At 48.0% G+C, this 19,753-nt stretch overlaps 1 protein-coding gene and 1 long non-coding RNA gene across 2 annotated transcripts in view; one reads left to right on the top strand and one right to left on the bottom strand.

Annotated features, from left to right (window-relative positions):
* Positions 1 to 10,939: 10,939 nt before the first annotated feature.
* Positions 10,940 to 18,434, bottom strand: LOC132239436 (uncharacterized). Its single transcript, XR_009454051.1, has 3 exons — positions 18,092 to 18,434; positions 12,898 to 12,965; positions 10,940 to 12,814 (listed from the first exon to the last, which is right to left on the bottom strand). It is a non-coding gene; the product is annotated as an uncharacterized LOC132239436 (long non-coding RNA).
* TGM3 (transglutaminase 3) overlaps positions 16,713 to 19,753 on the top strand; it is a 37,184-nt gene continuing 34,143 nt past the window's right edge. Inside the window, exon 1 of the mRNA XM_059705735.1 lies at positions 16,713 to 16,860. Coding sequence (XP_059561718.1) covers positions 16,854 to 16,860 — 7 coding nt within the window. The 5' untranslated portion in view covers positions 16,713 to 16,853. The remainder of the gene's footprint in view (positions 16,861 to 19,753) is intronic.

The following is a 19,753-nucleotide window of genomic DNA, read 5'->3' as shown; positions in this document are numbered from 1 at the left end:
ATATTTTCCATGAAGCAAAGATTTGGGGGATTTGGGGTCTCTCCAAGTATTTCTAATCACTTACATTTCTATAAATTAAGTCATTACTCACTCTCTCTGGAAGAGCAGTAAAAAGAACAAATTGGCATTCCGCTTCCCAAGCAGCCCGAGGCAGAGTGAAGATGGCAATGAACAGTAGTCAAACTTCTAATCATCTCATCAAGACCCCGAAGCAGAAGGATTAATTTATGAGCCATCAATAAATTAACGCCAGCTTGGCAAAGAAAGTGAAACATGCACACACACTTTTTTAAAAGTTCTAAGCAGCACCTGGTACTGATCCCAGTTTATAGCACAGATGCCTCAACAGAGAAGAGAGTGTTTGTTTATCCTGCAGGAATTTTAATATTGAAGAGAGAAATCTTAGAAGAAAATTAGAAACTCAGGTGTTTACTAAGCCTAAAAGGAGGAATTACAGTTGGTGGGGAGGGAAACGGCGTGGTTTGTATAGATCCAGAGGTGCTTGGAGAAATGTACAAATTGTTTTCTTTCAGGAAGCATTCAGGCATTACTGGACAACCTCTGCCAAGAAGGGTGATATCTTACCAGGAATTTTCCACAATTCATGTCTCCCAATGGAAGGGCCTTAGATTGACCATCTGGTATAATCCCCTTGGCCTGGCTGGTTGGCCAACCATCTCTGTCATTGAGCCTCCACTTGTCCTTGAGTGACAGGCAAATCCAACATGCTTTGAAGTACTGTTTCTCTGTACCTGAGTTCTATAAAGTGTTGTCCTTGTGTTCAGCCCCAAACTGCTACCCAGATCCCCTCTATGTTGCAGCCCATTCTAAACAAAGGGAATCCCTCTTCTGTGTGGCAGCCCATCAACCACCGAAGACTGTGATCATGATGCTTCTGTCCCATGCAGCTACAGGTCGAAGCTAAATAATCTCTCCAGCCAGAGGGGAGCTCCTTAAAATATTCCAAGGAGGATTGGGTTTCCAGACCCATTATCCTCACAGCCATCCTCCTGGACAAATTTCAGGATTGAAAGCCAGACTCCACAAATAGTCTAAACTGCTGAGGGCCCTTCCTCTGGGATGGTGACCCGACACTTATCCCACTCTCAGAAAAAGGCCTACTAAGTGGAGAGGAAGCACAGGATGGCAGCATGCTCCCTGATCTCAGGGCTGGAGGCTTTAGCACTGGCAGGGTCCGCAGCCTGGAACTGTTCTATGTTGTCAAGGCAACAGGCAGCACCATGTCAATACCTCAACAGCATAGTGATTAGGGCCTGGCCTTGGCCCAGGCTTGTGGCTGTGGGCCCAGCAGGGGGTGAGGGACCACATTCTCCAGAGGATCCCTCAGGGGCAGGCTGACTCTCCCTCACTCAGGCAGCAGCCCCATCAGGCCCACTCTTGTCCTAGCAAGCTAGTTGTAACTTATATTCTGACAGCAGCACGGCCTGCCCATCTTGGGCCGTGAGTCTCTCCAACACAAGCTCTGTAACCTCAAGAGAGAAAATGAGCCCAGTAAATGACTAGGAATTTAAAAAATGAAACCAGAGAGCAGGGACACTGAGGTCAAACAAGGGTCAGCCATGCTTCGACCTTTGACAATGAAGCTCCCTCCCATGGAGCATCCGAGGAACTTTAAAGCTAAAAGAAACATCTCAAGCCCAACTTCATCCTGTTAAGAATGAGGGAACAGACCCAGAGAGAAGACGTGACCCCCAGCAAGGGCGTGCAGTGGTGCAGAGGCAGAGGCTGAGAAGGACCCATCTCCTGGAACCTGTGTTTTCTAGGGTCTTCCATGAAGTCTCCATTGCAGGAGAGCACTTGAAATGGCATTCCTCTTCCTTCACCCATTTCATACAGGTGGATGCAGGCTCATAAACACTATATTTTAATTTCCAAATGGCTTAGGTATCACATTGAACCTAAATTGTGGGCTAACAAATAGAGTGTGTGCCCTATGCTGGGTCTCAATGACTTTGAGATCTTGCCTTCCAGGCTCCACTTTCCCCATTTGTATTTTCCCCCATTTATATTTATACTAGAGGCCTGGTGCACGAAATTTGTGCACAGGTAGGGTTCCTAGGCCTGGCCAGCTATCGGGCTGATTGGGGCCTTCCTTTGCCTGCTGCCTGCTGGGGCCTTCCTTTGTTCCGCACCGCCCCCTGGTGGTCAGCACACATCATAGCGAGCAATTGAACTCCCAGTCTCTCTGTTGAACTCCTGAGGGGACATTTTGCATATTAGGCTTTTATATATATAGATTTGGATTAGCCAATCACCAAGATCCCTGCCAGGTGTGACTTTCTGAGATTGTTCTGTGGTCAAGCACACAAGGAATTTGTTTAGCTTATGTTATAGAGAGATTTCAACCACTGTTAGCAGAACTAATAAGGAATCTATATCTCTGCCAGTTGCTTCTTTTACTGTCAGGAGAGAAGGAAGAGTTTTGAGGATGCAACTTGAGGTGGAGCCTGTGGGTCACGGGAAAGCTGCCCCAGGTTCTCACGAGGCGTGCTGGTGCCTCTCAGGGGCAGAGGCCTTTGACCTGCTCAGTCTCCAGGGAAGCCTTCCCCAGCCCCCAATCCTGGTTCAAGGGCAGTCACATGTGCTGCCACAGCTTCGTCAATGCCATCACCACACTGCATGTGGTTGCTCCTCCACTGTGGCTTGTTTAGCCCAGTGCCTGGCACAAGGTGGGTATTTACCTCATCCTAATGACGGGTAAAATGGGTAGAGCCTCTCTCTCTCTACTGAGACAGGAAGGACAGGAGTGAGGTTGTGGGGCATTTGGAATTGCTCTGCTTCAGCTTGTCATATTACTTAGGCAAGTCTCCTGCCTCCCTTTTTATAAAATAAGAGAGTTGGGTTGGATGAACGGTTTCCAAACTGTTCTGTAACACACTGGTTTTTTGAGTATTTTGCAGGAAAAGAAGCAGTCTCCCTGTATTACCTGGGTGATGTGTCATGTGACAGATCCTTCTTGGAGATTTGTGTACATCTATACTAATAAAAGCCTATGTGGTCGTCAGGCGCTCATGCCGTGATGCCGTAGCAATCCATCACCAGGAGGCTGCGTGCACAGCGAGCGTGCGTAGGTGAGCGGGACTTGATGCTGCGTGCACGGCGCGGAGGTGGGTATTAGAATATGAAAGGCTCTGAGAAGTCCTACAGTAAAGACATCTTTTTAACTTTGTTTAAACCAACTTTCTCCAAAACCTTCTGGCCTCTTCTTCCTCTCTGAAGCACTGGTGTTGTGAAGCATACAGCCTAGGAAGTCCTGAACTAGATGATATCCAAGTTCCCTTGTAACTATGTCTCATCGAGAGATGAAGTCGCCTGGTATAGTGAAAAGACCAGGGGCTTTGGAGTCAGACAGACCTGGGTTTGAATCTTGGCTGTGCCTTTTACTAGCTGTGTCATCTTAAACGAGACACTTAATTTTCCAGACTTGGATTTCCTCAACTGTAAAATGAGCATGATAACCCGAATTTGTGAAGATTATAGGTTGTCAAAAGTGTGAAATAAGGTAACAGATATCAAGTATCTAATACGGTGTTTGACACAGAGTAAACCCATAATAAGTATAGCTCCTTTGCCCTATTACACTAACACCTTCTTCCACCTCTCACCCCCACACTCCCAAGCCCAGAGCCCATCATTGGCAGGGCAGAGAATGTTGCAGAAGGGTAGGCTGAGTCCAAGTCCTCACATGACCTTACCACATTCTCTGGGTTTAATGGAAGGACCACACCCCAACAGGACCAAGGTGAAGGGGCCAAAGGGGTGGTACCAGAGGGTCCCGCCCTTTTTGCCAAGTAAGTATATCTTTTATCCTAGGCTGAAAAGAGAAGATTAAATAATTTTTCAAACTGTTCCTGAATGAATTGCCACTGTCATAAAGCCACTACCTAAAATAGCAAACCCTTCCCAAGTCCCAACATGAGGGCAAAGCTTTGGCCTGTTTGCCTGGGCAAGAGGCTGAAACAAAGGTGCTGATCTGTGTGATGGCAAGCAAAAGAGCAGGGCTCAGGGTGGCTTCTAGGAGCATTGGCACCAGGACAAACACTGCAGGATCTGCTCTTGGAGCAAAGCCACCCACTTGACAAGCACAAATGAGGCACCAGGTCTGTGCCAGACACAAGGCTTGATCATGAGGTGGAAGAAACTAAGAGTTCTCCGGGAGGCAAGAATGAGCAATGGGGCTTGGCATCCTGTAGAGAATGAACTACCTGGTTGGATCGAATGCATCAAAATCTTTGTGAACTGACCTCATCTTTGTACTACTCTTTTCTTCTTCCCTTCCCACTATAGAGCACTGTTAGGAGAAAGAGCCTTAGAGACATAGTGCCTTCAAGTGCTAGTTTCATGACCTCGGGCAAGATACGTAACCCCTCTGAGCATTTCCTCCTATGTAGGATAAGAACAATCATCCCTACCTCATAGTGCAGCTGGGAAGACCAAATGAGCTAATCTATATGTATCCTGAAGTATGACACATGACTCTCACAGGGGAACCAACTTTTTAAAATTCTCACAGTTACATTAAAAAGCAATTAACATACCAAAGTCTTTTTAAAATATGTCTTTATTAATTTCCAAGAGAGGAAGGGAGAGAAAGATAGAAACAAGAAACAGCAAATGATGAGAGAGAATCATTGATTGGCTGCCTCCTGCACACCCCCTACTGGAGATCGAGCCCGAAACGGGCATGTGCCCTGACCAGGAATCAAACTGCGACCTCCTGGTTCATGGATCGACGCTCAACCACTGAGCCACACCGGCTGGGCAACATACCAAACTCTGGTATGGATGTCATTGATTGGTACAAGGACAAAATATGTGTGTGAGTTAAAGGGGGAAGGTGGAGGGAAGAAAAGAGAGTTGATTTAAAGAAAAATTACTAAGTCAATAATGGTATGGCTGGTATGTAGATATGTCAAAACACATAAAAAATAAGCTATGTGAGTGACAGCAGAATGGGAAACTCTGAGTGACTACAGAACTAAATATGGTGTCTGGAACATGGCAGGCACTAAAGGTGATTTCTTCTTCCTTTCTTGGGAGTGGGAAGGAAGGAGGATAGAAAGGAAGGGAGGCATGAGGGAGGGCAAACCTACTTACTTATCGACCTACTTAAGTCTCTTTCAGCCCTACTCTGCTTGTCTGAGTTTCCCTTTACAAATGAATTGCCCCTTTGCTTTTTGTTTTTTTAAAATATATTTTATTGATTTTTTACAGAGAGGAAGGGAGAGGGATAGAGAGTTAGAAACATCGATGAGAGAGAAACATCGATCAGCTGCCTCCTGCACATCTCCTACTGGGGATATGCCTGCAACCCAGGTACATGCCCTTGACCGGAATCGAACCTGGGACCTCTCAGTCCGCAGGCCGACGCTCTATCCACTGAGCCAAACCGGTTTCGGCCCCTTTGCTTTTATTTCTTCCTAAATATAGCTCTTAGCTCCTCCATTAACACATTCTTTTTGCCTAAATCTTCTGATACATTCAGGCATCAGAAGCTCTAAACATCTATTCCTAATCCTCATCTCCGACACACTTCAATACATCTTCCAGAGCTTTTCAGGAGGTAAACATTTTAAAGGACATGAGAAAGAGACAGAGAGACAGAGAAAGAGGGACAGAGGCAGAGAGACAAAGACAGAGAGATAGCTGGCCGGTGTTGCTCAGTGGTTGAGCATTGGCCTATGAACCAGGAGATCAGGGCACATGCCTGGGTTGAGGGCTCAATCCCCAGTGATGGGCGTGCAGGAGTCAGTCGATTGTGAACTGATCTTCTCTTTCTCTCTCATCATTCATGTTTCTCTCTCTCTCCCTTTCCCTTCCTCTCTCTCTGAAATCAATAAAAATAGACATTTTTAAAAAAGACAGAAAGACACAGAGAGTATGAGAGTTACTATGGCAAGAGAGAAAATAGAATACAAGAGGGGAAGGTTGTGGGGACAGTCGGGTCAGAGCATGACTCTTGAATCTTTGGGACAGTCCTGTTTCCTAAATGTGTAAGTTAAAGTGGGGGTGGGGAGGCTCTTTTTTTTGTTGTTCTTGAGAAAGTGGAAATCTAAAAAGGGGAAGTAACTTGCCCAAGAAAACAATAAGTACCTAAAACTGGATGGCTCAATTCTTGGTCATATTTCTTGTTTTCTGTCATAGTGAGGAATCTGGGCTTTACAGTCTTAAAAGAATCAAAGTGGTTCTCCTTAAAAATAGGCTCTGCTGTTAAAATCAAAACAAAACAAAATTCTTGGGACTAAATATCCTCAAATCCAGACTGTCTGAGGTCAGGGCCCAACCCTTACCTGACACCGATGAGCAGGCACTGGAGGAAGAATGGCTGCCTGGAGTAGCACTCTCCTTTGCTGGGGGAGTCCGTTGCGTTCCCCACCCCACCATTCACATGGGTACCTCTCAAACGGTGCCTGTCTTCTCTCCTTATTTTAAGGCTTTTTGTTACATATGTCACCACCACACACCTACTACAATGACCAAAATCCAGAACCCTGACAGCACCAACTGCTGGCAAGGATGTGGAGCAACAGGAACTCTCATTCATTGCTGGTGGGAATGCAAAATGGTACAGCCACTTTGGGAGATACTTTGGCAGTTTCTTACAAAAATTGAGCATACTCATACCGTTCAATCCAGCAATCAGACTCCTTTTTATTTAACCAGAAACAGAACACAGGAGGGGAGGGATACATACTGTATAATTCCAAATATATGGCATTCTGGAAAAGGCAAAACTAGGAAGACAGTAAAAAGATCAGTGGTTGCCAGAAACTGGGGAGAGGAAGGATGAATAAGCAGAGCATAGAGGGTTTTTAGGGCAGTGAAAATACTCAGTATGATACTACAATGGTGAATACATGTTATTATACTTTTGTTCAAACTCATAGAATGTACAACATCAAGAGTGAACCCTAATGCAATCAATTGAAATTTCTAACAATGTGCATTCAACAAAAAAATTCAATGAGTGCACAATGAAAAGTCAGTCTCTTTGTTTCCTTAACCATCAGGCTCATAGGTTCCCTCCCCAGAGAAAAGGCACTGTTAGCAACTCCTTTTACATCTTTCCAGATATTGTGTAAGAACATACAAGTATATACATGTCTATTTTTTTTCAAGGTTCTTTTGATGGTGATTTAAATTTAGGATCCTAAAACGTAGGAGTGGAGGTTGAGGGCTGTGAAACATATGAAGATCATTTGATTCAGAGGTTCTCAGGGAAAGTCAGAGACTGGGTGGAGGTGGCCACCCTAGTTGACAATCACGTGGACATTGAGAAGTGTTTGTGATGCACGTGTGTAGAACATGTAATGGAGAGACCGAAGAAAACGTTGGGACCTACTGATTTAGACCAAATTCCCCATTTCCCAAGGTCTCCAAGTGAGCTAGCACAGAACTAGAACCTAAGTCTCCAGGTACCTACTTTCATTCTCCAACTTCACCCACGTGCAACCATCATGGACAGAGACGGAGCCCGGGGAAGTCTTCCTCATCGCTTTGCTGCGGAGCAGACGGGGAGGAGAGGCCTGTTGGAAGCCGATCATGGCTGAGAAATTCTTTATTTGGTCCTGTGTTGTAACTGACTTAAATTTCCATTTCCTTCTTCTGTTCCCTGTGCACAAGTCCTATGAATATTGCCACATCTTAAGAGCAGCCTGATTTGAACTTTCCAGACTTTACGTTCCAGAGAGGTGAACAGAGCCATTCCCAGGTCTTCCCCCTTTCTGTTGTTCTGACTCGATTCCAGGAGAGAGGGTTCCAGCATCCTTGGCAAGTTACCCTTCCAGTTTAAAGTTATTAACTTCCTGGATGCATAAAACTGAGATCTAAATCTGTTACATGGAAAATTCCGACTTGTTCTTGAGAATTAACGAATTCAAGTATTGGATAAATTTGGTGAAGACCAAAATTGCTGATCAATCCAGCTAAGAGCCAATACTCAAACTGTAAAATAATTCACTAATAAGTCATCTAGGGCTGAATCCATTTTTACTTAGTTCATTCGGCATGAAACAAGAATAATCAGGGATGAAAATGCATCCTTTGCCCTCATTCATAGCTGCCTAGTTTGAAAGCTATGGATGAGTTTGATGACTAAGCTTGACAGTTAGGCAGCTCAACCCTCTTCAATGTGCTGCTCTCCTACCTTTCCTTCTTTCTTGTTCCCTAACTTAGGCATATCGAGGCATATTCATTATAGACACAAAACAATGCAGCACAACAAAATCAGGGAATACTAACCATTTGGATTTTGTTGTACCGCATTCTAAGCTTTTAAAATTCCTACACTTGCCATAAAGATATGTCAACATTGGATCATCCTATATGTAAAGTCTTAAAATCTACTTGTATATCACTATATATCATTAACATATTTCTGTGATAATATGGTAATTTTTTTTTAAAAAATGGACATATGTGTTCTGATTATCAAAAATCCTATATAATAAAAGCCTAATATGAAAATTGTCCCCTCGGGTGGTCATTCAATCGGGAGTTCGACCACTCGCTATGATGTGAGCTGAACACCAGGGGTCGGCGAGGAACATGGCTGGTGTCAGCGATGCAGCACTGGCAGCAGGCTGCAGTGGAGGTACTACCAGCCCCGATGGGCCCTGACAAGAGCAGGCCCATGGTGGGATGGTGGAGCAGGTGAGCGGGTGGCGCCAGGTCAATGCGGGTGCAAGCAGGGGCCCAATCGCCCCGCCGGATCACCCCACAGACAGCAACCAGCAGCAGTGGCTGGGGGCAGGGCCACCACCCTGCTCCCAGGTGCTGAGGGAGCCGGGTGGGGGACCCAGCCCAACCGATCGCCCCACAAGTGGGATGGTAGAACAAGTAAGGGGGCAGCACCAGGCCAAGGCAGGGTGCCAGGCAGGACTGCAAGGCTGGGGGTGCAAGTTGGGGCCTGATCTCCGCAGGCCACCCCAAGGGACCCCACCCGAGCATGAATCCATGCACTGGGCTTCTAGTATATTATAATTGTAAAAAATTGAGAAAATATTGAATTGCATAAAGAATCAGGATTCTCTTTTAATACACCACTGTTTACATTCTAGTATATAGCTTTCTCCACCTACCACACTCTCTTGAACAGCTCTTCACCCCTTTCCCAAACCTTTAGGTTTCTTCATGAGTCACATTTATATTCAAGGGGATTAGGCTGTCAGATGGTGAAAATACAGCAAGGCACCGAACGCACAAGCTACTATAAAGCATCCAGCACTCGTGTGATTTTGAACATACTTTTCCCTTACGCTCATTTATAATTAGTGCCTAACATGAGATGGAGAGGAAGGAGCATAGGACTTGGGATCCAAAGTTTCAGATTTGAGTGTAACTTCTGTTGAGACATAACCTGTGTGGGCATCCATTTTCTCCCCTGTGACATGGCAGTTATACAAAAATCTGCTTCCTAGGAGCTGGGTAAAAATCAGGTGAGGCCATGAACACAAAAGCAAATTTTGTGATAATTGTATAACTGCTCAGTGATGTTAATAATATTTGCTACTATTGATGACATTGAAAAGCATTTCCCTAATCGTGCATGCCCAACCTCTTAGGCCTTTTTCTAAAATGGATTTTTTGACAGAATGGAAGGGACTAAAATGATACAGCAGAAGAGCAGAGTGCAGAGGGCGGGAAAGCCTGCATCGCCAGGTGATTCGGGCCTCAGTATTCTCATGGGTAAAAGGAGGAAATTGGACAAAATGGCCCCTAAATGCTCTTCCGGCTCTGAGATGCCGGTCAGTTATTCCGTGATCTGAGGCAAATCATTTCTCCGAAGGCCTTGGCTTCTCGTTTGTAAAATGAAAGGGTTGGGCTGGATGATCTCTGTGATCTGTTTCCCTCCTGAGTATTTACACAAGCCGGGGACCTGCCCTCTGTCCTCCCCGTTCCCTAACACGCGCTGGGTGCCAGCGCGCCTTCCAGGCGTGGCCTCGGAGTCCACAGGTGGCGGGCTGTGGTTTCTTCTCTTCTCTCTGTTTGGTTTTTCCGCTGCATGCTCACAAATAGCCAGGTGCCGGCTTAGCAGAGTAAACCAACCCTCTGACACAGGGTGAGCCAGGGCTGCCCACTGGTTTACCTTCCCCATACCCTGGGATTAAGCATCCTTGCTCTGTTTCCGGGTGGAGCCGGGGCCTTTCTGGCCCTTTCCCACGTCCCCAGATGCCATGTGCCCCAGATAAACTCATGTGCGGCCTCTTCCGGGGTCAGCTGCCTGCCCCCTCCACTCTTTCTCCTGCTACCTCTGCCTGTGGTATTTTCCTTCAGGGAATGCCTCCTCCAACAAAATCGCTCTTCTTTATCTCCATAATCGGTAATCACCACTCCTTCTGAATTCTTTCTATGAGAGGTATGCACCTTTTTTTTTTTTTTTTTTTAGTTCCTATCAGTTTCTGTCTTTAAAAACAAAAACAAAAATACTCCATTGCTCCCTGCCTGTCTTCTCCAGGGCTGAGCACCCCACGTCATGCGAGCAAGCATTCGATGAGATGAGCACTGGCTGGCATGAGTTGTAAGGGACTTTTGCACATCTACTCGTCCGCCAAGGCCTTGCACGTTAAAGTTGAGGCTTGGATATTCGTCTCAGCAGAGAGTTACTAACGCCACCATCACCAGTGTCCATGCGTAATCACAGTCTCCTGAATGAAAGACCCGGGTTTCACTGAACTGGATGATTCGCCCGAGACCAGGAGTCACAAATGGGATTTCCGCTCAGAATGACCTGGCTTCAGACCCTGACGTTGCTATTTGTTGCTTAGTTACTTGCCATCTTATGTAGCTTCTCTAAACCTCTGGTTTCTTTTCTATAATATGGAATAGCAATGTCTTTCCCATAGGGTTGGCCTGAGGCTTAAAAGTTAACTGAGGTGAAACTCTTTTTTTTTTAATAAACCTTTATTGTTCAGATTATTACAGTTGTTCCCCCTTTTTCCCCCCATAGCTCCCCTCCACCCAGTTTGAGGTGCAACTCTTAACACAGAGCCTGGGGGCGGGAAATGTTGGCCATGCAGACGCCTGTGCTCCCTCCTTAAGAACCTTACCACTGCCAGGTTTTTCTTTGTTTATTTTTAAAATTACATTTATTGGGTTGACATTGGTTAATAAGATCATATAGGTTTCACGTGTACATTTCTATGATACAAGACCTGCCTACTGCACTGTGTGCCCACCACCCAAAGTCAAACCAACCTCCCTCACCACATCTTAGACCCCCTCCATCCTAACAGACTTCAACATTTTTATTTTTATTTAGGTATCATTGTTATACAATTTCATATTGGTTATATTAATTTCCGGTGTACAATACAGTGATTCAACATTTGTATCCCTTACATGGTGATCACTCCACTAATTCTAGAATCATCTAACCGATTTAGATTGTGTATTGTTTGATCTAAGTCGGGGCATATTCAAGACGCCCAGAAGTAGGGAAGTCAGTGCATCTTGTCATTTTCAATGGGCTTTTATGTGTATCGTCTCCTGATTCCCCAGAATGCTCTGGAGGGTGAGCAGTGCGGGTATCATTAGACCCATTTTTCAGAGGAGAAACCTTAGGCTCAGCGAAGTTAAACCATTTGCCCGTAGTCCATTTGGTTGTCAAAATAGGTGTTCCTAGTAGTTAGAATGTGTCTCCGAGACTTAAACCTGGGTTCGCTTAGTTCATTGCAAACTCTCTTTCCACAATACACTGAAATGATGAGGTGGAGGGGGAGAATTGCGTTCAGCCTTAGTAATGATGAGATCTGGATGCAGATGAACTAGGGAAATGTTCCAGGCAGGGCATTTTATAAACAGGGTAGAGGCAGGAACAATCGGGTTGGGCTCCAGGGAAAACGATTAGACATGTTTTGCTGCAGAGTCCGTGGAAGAGCGGTAGAAAATAATGGAGTTAAGGCTGAGCATACGCTGGAGGGCCTTACGTGCCAGACTAAGGACCTGAAACTGTAATTGGCCTAGGGAGCCACTGAAGGCTTCAGAGGGGGGGAGGCCTCCAAGTCATGACTCACCAGGAATGCTTAGCCGAGAAAAGAGAAGACTTCTTGGGGTGGTTGCCAGACTTGGGGGAGGACATGATCATTGTTAGGGGAAGGAAGAAAGAGCCTTGTTTCATGTGGGCTCCATGAAGGATTTGTGGGGAAACAGTGAGGGCCCATGGGGAGAAGCTCTAGGAGACAGATTCTCAGTTCACATGAGAAAGAACTGGCTGGTCTTTTCGGGGCTCTTTAACCATGGTCTGGACACTGGGAGGCGCTGGGATGGAGCAGTGATGGACCAGGACAAAGTTCTCGCCCTCACGGAGCTCCTATGAAATTGGGGAAGATGTACCTTAAAGTGGACCACCCCAGAAATGAATGTTTCAGCCCAAACTGTCTAGGGCAGTGATAGCGAACCTTTTGAGCTCGGCATGTCAGCATTTTGAAAGACCCTAACTTAACTCTGGTGCCGTGTCGCATATAGAAATTTTTTGATATTTGCAACCATAGTAAAACAAAGATTTATATTTTTGATATTTATTTTATATATGTCAATGCCATTTAACAAAGAAAAATCAACCAAAAAAATGAGTTCGTGTGTCACCTCTGACACGCGTGTCATAGGTTCGCCATCACTGGTCTAGGGCAAGTATAGGGTGCTCTGACAGGTGTAAGTTCCCTGTCACTGGAGTTTTCAAGAGAAATGTGTCTGGAAAGGGGATTATTGTGTTCCGAGAAAGGCGGGGTCAGTAACTTCTCATGAAGTTACTGTGCTTCTCCGGGTGTTGCAAAATCTTCAGCAACCCTAAATCCTTTAATTAAAAGGAGATAAAAAGGCAAAGATCAATTAGCGTCTTCTTTTTCACAAAGCCCATACTTGCATGCTCCATCCTACCTGGGGTTTGAGGTGCAGGAGTGTGGCCAAGCAGGAATTTCATCCTACTCGGAGCTGGGTGACTCCACCTATGAATTGAAAATCATTTAGCTGAAATTGTGACATCGTGTGCAAATTATGGCCCTGCTGCAGGTCGGGGCTGGGGCCCTGTGCAGCTGCGGCCCTGGCGCAATCCCCCAGCTGCTAACATGAAGACGACGTGGGGTGGGCGGCCAGGGCAGGGCCCCGCTGCAGTTAGCAGGCTCCAGGGGAGCGGGTGAGGCGGCCGGGGGGTGGGGGGGAGGCCAGAAGCTGGGCCCCTGAGGTTGGTGCAACACCCCTCTGTCTACAGAGGAGTGTCACAGCCGCAATTTCAAGGTTTTGCGCCTGACTCCAGCCCTGGGAGGTGTGTGGGGAGGCTGATGAGGAAACTGAGGCTTTGAGATGTAAAAGGATTCTGCCAAGGTCACAGTGGGCAAGTCACAGAGCCCACCTGGGTCTCCTGAATCCAGGGTGGGCATCTTTCTACCACACCCTCTGTGGTCAAGGCTGATCAGCTACAGACCTTCCCAAGGAAGACACCATGGTGAGTGGTCAGGCACCACTGCCCACACTTGTGGGTTCCATTGCAAAATCTGCAACACTCAGGACTGTGGGATTCCTGGCGGGGAATAAGAATACTAATACTGTCAACACTAACGTGACCCCGGGCAGTGCCAGCCACTGTGCCAAGCATTTTATAGTCATCATTTCCTTTAGTCCCCGAGTAATTCTTCCTCCGTTTCACAGATGAGGAAGCATTGACCCTGAGAGTTGAGGTGACTGGCAGAAGCAGAAGTGGAAACCTATGTCTATATAATCTCGAAGGACAGCACGGCCTCCCTATCTCCTCCGCAGGTGTCCTTGCCAAGTCATCGAAGGAATGTCCAGTGTCCAGTTCTTCTTGGCTCCCAGGCCAAAAATGTCAGCAGTAATAATAATAATTAGCAAACCCCTCTGTTTCTTTATAACACACTTGAGAGTATGTGGGCCACTTTCACATCCATTCATCCCATTTGACACCACAGGTCTTGGGGCTTCTGGCAGGACTGACTGGCCATCGGAAGGCCTTGCCCACATCCCAGCTTGTGGCATGGCAGGCGCCAAGACCCACACTTGAGCCTTCTCTTCAGGGTCCAGTACTCCTTGCCACATACCTCTCTACCCTCTCTCTCTTCCGGGTCATCAGCCAGAGCCAACAGCGGTCATTCTGCCCGGCCCGGGAGCAGAGCCACCTCTCTGGTAAAGCCACCGGAAGCCTGGGAATGGCTGCGGCCCCGCCTCTCTTAGGCAGCTGACCGCCAGGTTAAGTGAACAGGCTCTGGAGTCGCTCACATGTGGATGGGAGTCTCCTGGTTGCACAGATTCATGTTAACCCGTTCCTTCCCCCTGAAAAAATGTCAGTAATAATAGTACCTGTGTGATAGGATTGATGTGAAGATGGAAAAGGGTCATATATGTGAAGTGTTTAGCCAGTGCCTGCCTGCAGTGAGCACTAAATTGAGGGTAGTTATTTCCATCTTTATGATGAGTGATGGATTCACGTGTTCAAAAATATGAGTGCTCCTGCCGTGTGGCCAGCCCATGCTAGGTTCTGAGATGTGAATAATAGTCAGCCTGTGCCTTCAAGGAGCTCAGTCTAGGGATAGGGGCAGACAGAAACAGATCATAAACAGATGCAGGTGGTAGCAGGGGGCCTACGGTGTAGAAAATGCTGTGCAGAAAGAAGACATAGATTCCTTTCTCCAAACCACCTGTCTGTTCAGCCTCACCTTTCTCAAGATCCAGCACTTCCACATTTTTCTAAAGATCTTATCATCATGTAGCTGGGTCTTCATTTTCACTCCATCTCTGGGGGAAGGTGTGAGAAACTTCTGCTCTATCATGAATCCTCAAAGCGCTATCAGTTTGTTAAACTCCCTATCACAGAAAGTGTTGGCACTGGTAAATATTCACAATATTTACCTATTGGATCTTTCGAAAAATATATTCCCTTAGAAGAACACACAAGCAAACAAAAAATATAAAGAAAACAGGTCCCTCTTCCCCCTCCTTTTCTTCGCCAATGCAGAACCTGGGCTCAGGCAGGGTCGGTGACTTACCCTCCAGTCTTACAGAGAGCATGTGTTGAAACCATGTCTCCACTACCAGACCAGTGGCTGTCCCCGCTGCCTCATTAAAAAGTTCTGGAAACGCCCCAAGCGCCCATCAGTAGATGAATGGATAAAAGAACTGTAGTACATTTACACAATGGAATACTTCACAGCCATGAAAAAGGAACTCTTACCTTTTGTGACAGAATGGATGGACCTGGAGAATATTCGCTAAGCGAAATAAGCCAGCCAGAGAAAGACAATACCATATGACCTTATTTATACATAGAATCTAATGAACAAAATAAACCGATGAACAAAATAGAAACAGACGCATGGATACATGGAACAGACTGACAGCTGTCAGATGGGTGGGGGAAAGGGCACGGATGTAAGAAGGTGAAGAGATTAGCCAAAAACCACATATACATAACCCGTGAACACAGACTACAGTGTGGTGATGGCCAGAGGGAAGTGGGACAGGGGTTCGGTGGAGGTGGGCAAAAGAGGGGAATATGGGGACATCTATAATAGTATCAACAACAAAAATAAAGTTTGTGCCCTCGCTGGTTTGGCTCAGTGGATAGAGCATCAGCCTGCGGACTGAAGGGTCCCAACTTCGATTCCGGTCAAGGGCACATGCCCAGGTTGCGGGCTCAATCCCCAGTAGGGGGTGTGTAGGAGGCAGCTGATCAATGTTTCTCTCTCATCATTGATGTTTCTATCTCTCTCCTCCTCTCTGAAATCAATAAAATATATAGCTAAAAATAAAGTTTATAACAACAACAACGCATGTTTCCCCCAATCTGGAATCAAACTGGCATTCAAATCCAGATGGTGTCTGGATTTACCCCATTATGGGTCACATCTATGCACTTTTCTTTTTAATCCTCACCTGAGGATATTTTTTTGTGTGTTTTTTAAATTGATTTTAGAGAGGTGGTGTGTGAGAGAATGAGAGACAGAGTTGGAGACAGAGAGAAACATTGATGTGAGGGAGAAACATCGATTGCTTGCCTCCCCGATGCACCCTGACCAGGGATGGAACTCACAACCTAGGTATGTGCTCTGGCTGGGAATCGAACCTGGCACCTTCGGGTGCATGGGGCGATGCTCCAACCTCCTGAGCTACCCAGCCAGGGCAGCATCTATGCACGTTTTTGACTTGTATCACCTCATTTGCTTCTTCCCTGTACTCAGTGATTAAGAAGAGTGGGCGCGATTACCCCGTCACAGACTAGGCTCCCCAGGCTTCTAGGTTCAGTGATGGCCCCCCAGCCTTGCAACGAGTGTTTCTAACTCCAACCCCAATGCTCCTCCTGGCTGCCCTGAGCAGGCAAGCGTGCTGAGCGCCTCACGTCCTTGTACAGGTGGAAACCCCAATATGTGTGACGAGTGAGAAAAGACTGAGCAATGCTCTGCTTCTGGTTTCTGCTGAGACATTTCTTGGAGACGTCTCAGCTCCAGCTCTGGACAGGATACTGAAAGAAAACCACGACAAAATTTCCCAAACTCTACAATCCAGAGAGGTGTTCACCTTTGGGAAAAAACTCACAAAAGTGAATTTTCTTTCTTATCTCCCCTCTTCTCCCCAAGTTGGTCTTGCATAAGCAGGCTGCCCTGCCATTGGGTGACGAGGATGTCGGGGATGTCGTAAGGGAAACGCTTACAGGCACTACAGGAATGACCTGGTGCCTCGCCCACTTCATTACAATTCTAATTGGGGTGTGTAGGAGAGGCTTCTATAAATGGCAAGGCAATCCTGGGCAGGCTCTCATCTCCCCACTTCTCCCTGCCACTCCCAGTGAAACGCCAAGGAGAGGAAGAGACGGCGGAAGGTGAAGCATGGCTGGTGAGTGCGTGACATCTTCTCTACCTGGTCTTAGCGGGAAGCCCGGCTCCTCCTGGGCCAGCGGAGAGGCCAGTGTCCAGCCCAGGACAGCTGCCCTGGGGACTCCGGGGACTCGATCTTTGTATATTAAGATTCTGTTCTTTCATGGTAGCTGCCCAGTCCCTCTAGAGTGGTTCCAGGGGTAGAACATATGTGGGATGTAGTCCTGAGTAAGGGACAGGATGTTCAGCATCCCTTTAGAGCAGTGGTTCTCAACCTTGGCTGCACCTTAGAATCACCTGGGAATCTTTTTAAAATCCTGATTTCCTCCGGAAATTTTGTTTCTTTGTTACTAATGTTGTGGCCCCACCCCATAACAAAGAAACAGAATTTCTGGAGCATGAGGCCCAGAAATCAGGATTTTAAAAAGATTCCCAGGTGATTCTGATGTGCAGCCAAGGTTGAGAACCACTGCTTTAGACAGATGGATATAAGCTTTGCTGTGTCAAGCCAGCTGGTACCTGCTTCCCGTGTTTCTCAGTGCACTTTTACCAGCTGTCAGTAACATAGGCAAAGAAAAGCACATCTCAGAGCCACAAGGCAGTGAGCGTGTGACAGCCTGTAAATTGATTTAAAAGAAGCCATCAGCAGCACGGGAATGCCTCTAAGTAAACTACACATTCGGAAGCAGCGGCAGCCTCTTTGAACGTGAGTTGATGAGCTGAAACCTCCCAGTAGCAGAAGAGGCAGGTGTGCCAGGCTCCCTAGGAGCAGTGCCAGGGAAGGCAGGTGGGTAAGAACCACAAGGCATGCAGGTCCTTGAGCTCTGCGGTCACTACAGAGGATCCGGGCTCTTACTAGACAGCCCCCCCCCCCGCTAGGCGGCATGCTATCGCTGTCCTGGGCGCTCAGCCTAATGCCTCGCCAAACCCAAAAAAAGGCATGAACCCAGCCTGTAAAACATCATGAATGGTGGTTAGGGCCTCAGGAAGGTTTGCCAAAGAAATCGCTGAGCATCGTACAAAAGGTGAATGCTGGTTCCTTCAGGAATCACCACGATCAGGACAGGGCAGCAAAATGGACACCACCGCCCACCCACATTTCCTCCAGCGAACATGCGGCCACACGCTGGGTTGCTAAGGAGGGGAGCTTGGGATCCTGTCGATTGTAGCAGAAGGAGATGTCAGCTGTCACCGAGGCCATCGCCCTCCCCCAGGGGGAGGAGGCAGTCCAGGAAGGGCTAGAGACTTACCAGATCACTCGGAAAGTGGGTGGCACAGCCCAGACCCGGTCCCAGCAGCACCCTGGCCACTGTGTCCTGTTAGCAGAGCTGGTCCCTCACTTGAGCTCTACCAGCAGTCTCCACCTTCCCTGCCAGCACCAAGCCTCAGGCTCCGGTTGTAAGATGAAGGGCTTGAAATAGATGGACTTTCAGGTTCCCTCCGGTCCTGGCGACTCTCACCTTGAGAAGAAGCCAGGGACAGAGAGCGATGGGCCCAGCAGTGCTCACCCCCTGGGGCTGGGGCCGGGCGTGGGCCGTGGGTGGGCGGATAGCCCCGGGCCTGCCGCTGCGCTGCCTGCCATGAGCCCGGCTTGGGTGCCAGTGCCTGTGAGTCAGGAGGTCTTAACCTCTTAGAGCTCAACATCTAAACCAACCAGAGACCTTCTGAGGTCACAACCCAACATAGACAATGGCTGGTTGGAAGGAAATAAGTTTTTAAAAAGGCGGGGAACAGACCAGAGAATCTTTATTCCCTTCCGTTTGCCAACATGCAGTTCCCAGCTCAGCTCCTGGTTGCTCAGCCAGAAAGTGCTCCGTCAGGGCCTCTGGAATGAATGAACGTATTCACTGGACACCCAGGGAGAGGGGCCCCAGTGGGCGCAGTGGGCGGCGTGCTTGGTCAGGAGTAGTTTGTGGCGTGAGGAGTGTTCTGGGCAGCGGGGAAGGGAGGCGGGTGGGTCAGCAGGTGTTACCCAGGGGACTATGGGTCCATGTGTGTAGGTTGGAGAGAACTGTGCCCAGTTCCTAATTTAAGCTTCTTGCTGGAATCAGCAGGGGTTCAGTGACTGCCTCCTGGTGGAGAGGGCAGCTGGGCTATGGGTGGGGCGGTGGGGGTGCAGGAGGGCCTGGCAGTGTTCTGCATGAAGTTCAGTTGGCCTTGAACACCACGCATCTGAACGGGGTCCACTGATCGCAGATTTTCTTAACTCTCACACCTGAGTTGTTCAGGGGCAGCTCCTCAGCTGGGAATCCCTGTGTGCAAAGGTTCATGTGGATTTTCAACTGAGGGCAGCCGGCACCCCTCCCCCCGCCCTGCAACGTGGCACCCTCTGTCTGCTGCCCACTGAGTCCGGGCCCCAGGGTGGATGGGGATGCAGGCCGTGAGCACAGACCCTGGGCTCACTGTGGAGTGGAGGCCTCGCTCCCCATCCCCACATCCACTCACAGGCCCCGGGTCAGAGGCAGAGCTCTCAGGGTTCAAACATGAACCTCAGGCCCTGCCAGCGGGAGGCCAGGCCCTCCCTAGTGGGACTAACACTGGCCGCTGGGGCAGGAGGCTCGCTGCCGACTATTTTGCTGGGCAGAGGGCTGGCCTGGCTGCAGAGACTTCCCTTCTCGGGCCTCGTTCCTCTATCTGCGAGGACCATTCTAGGCAGTGGGTCTGCCACAAAACGTCTTTCCTGGGAGCTGGGGCACAGCGGCTTTCTCTCGGGATCCTGCCTCCTCCTGGCCTGGAATCTAGGAGGGTCCCCGGTCCCCCTCACACTGGGCTACAGCTTCTTGGCTCAGTGGGGCCTGAGCCCCAGCAAGATCTGTGGTCGCTCTGAAAGCAGAGAGCGCCCTGGGCTCGGAGGCTCATGGCTTCAGGCACTCGGCGTTCGTGATGGGACACGCTGCCTTCTCTCCCCCCTC

The sequence above is a fragment of the Myotis daubentonii genome, chromosome 8, assembly GCF_963259705.1.
Source record: "Myotis daubentonii chromosome 8, mMyoDau2.1, whole genome shotgun sequence".
NCBI lineage: Eukaryota > Metazoa > Chordata > Mammalia > Chiroptera > Vespertilionidae > Myotis > Myotis daubentonii.
Note: the sequence above shows the minus strand (reverse complement) of the source record. Positions and strands in the feature narration are given on the sequence as shown.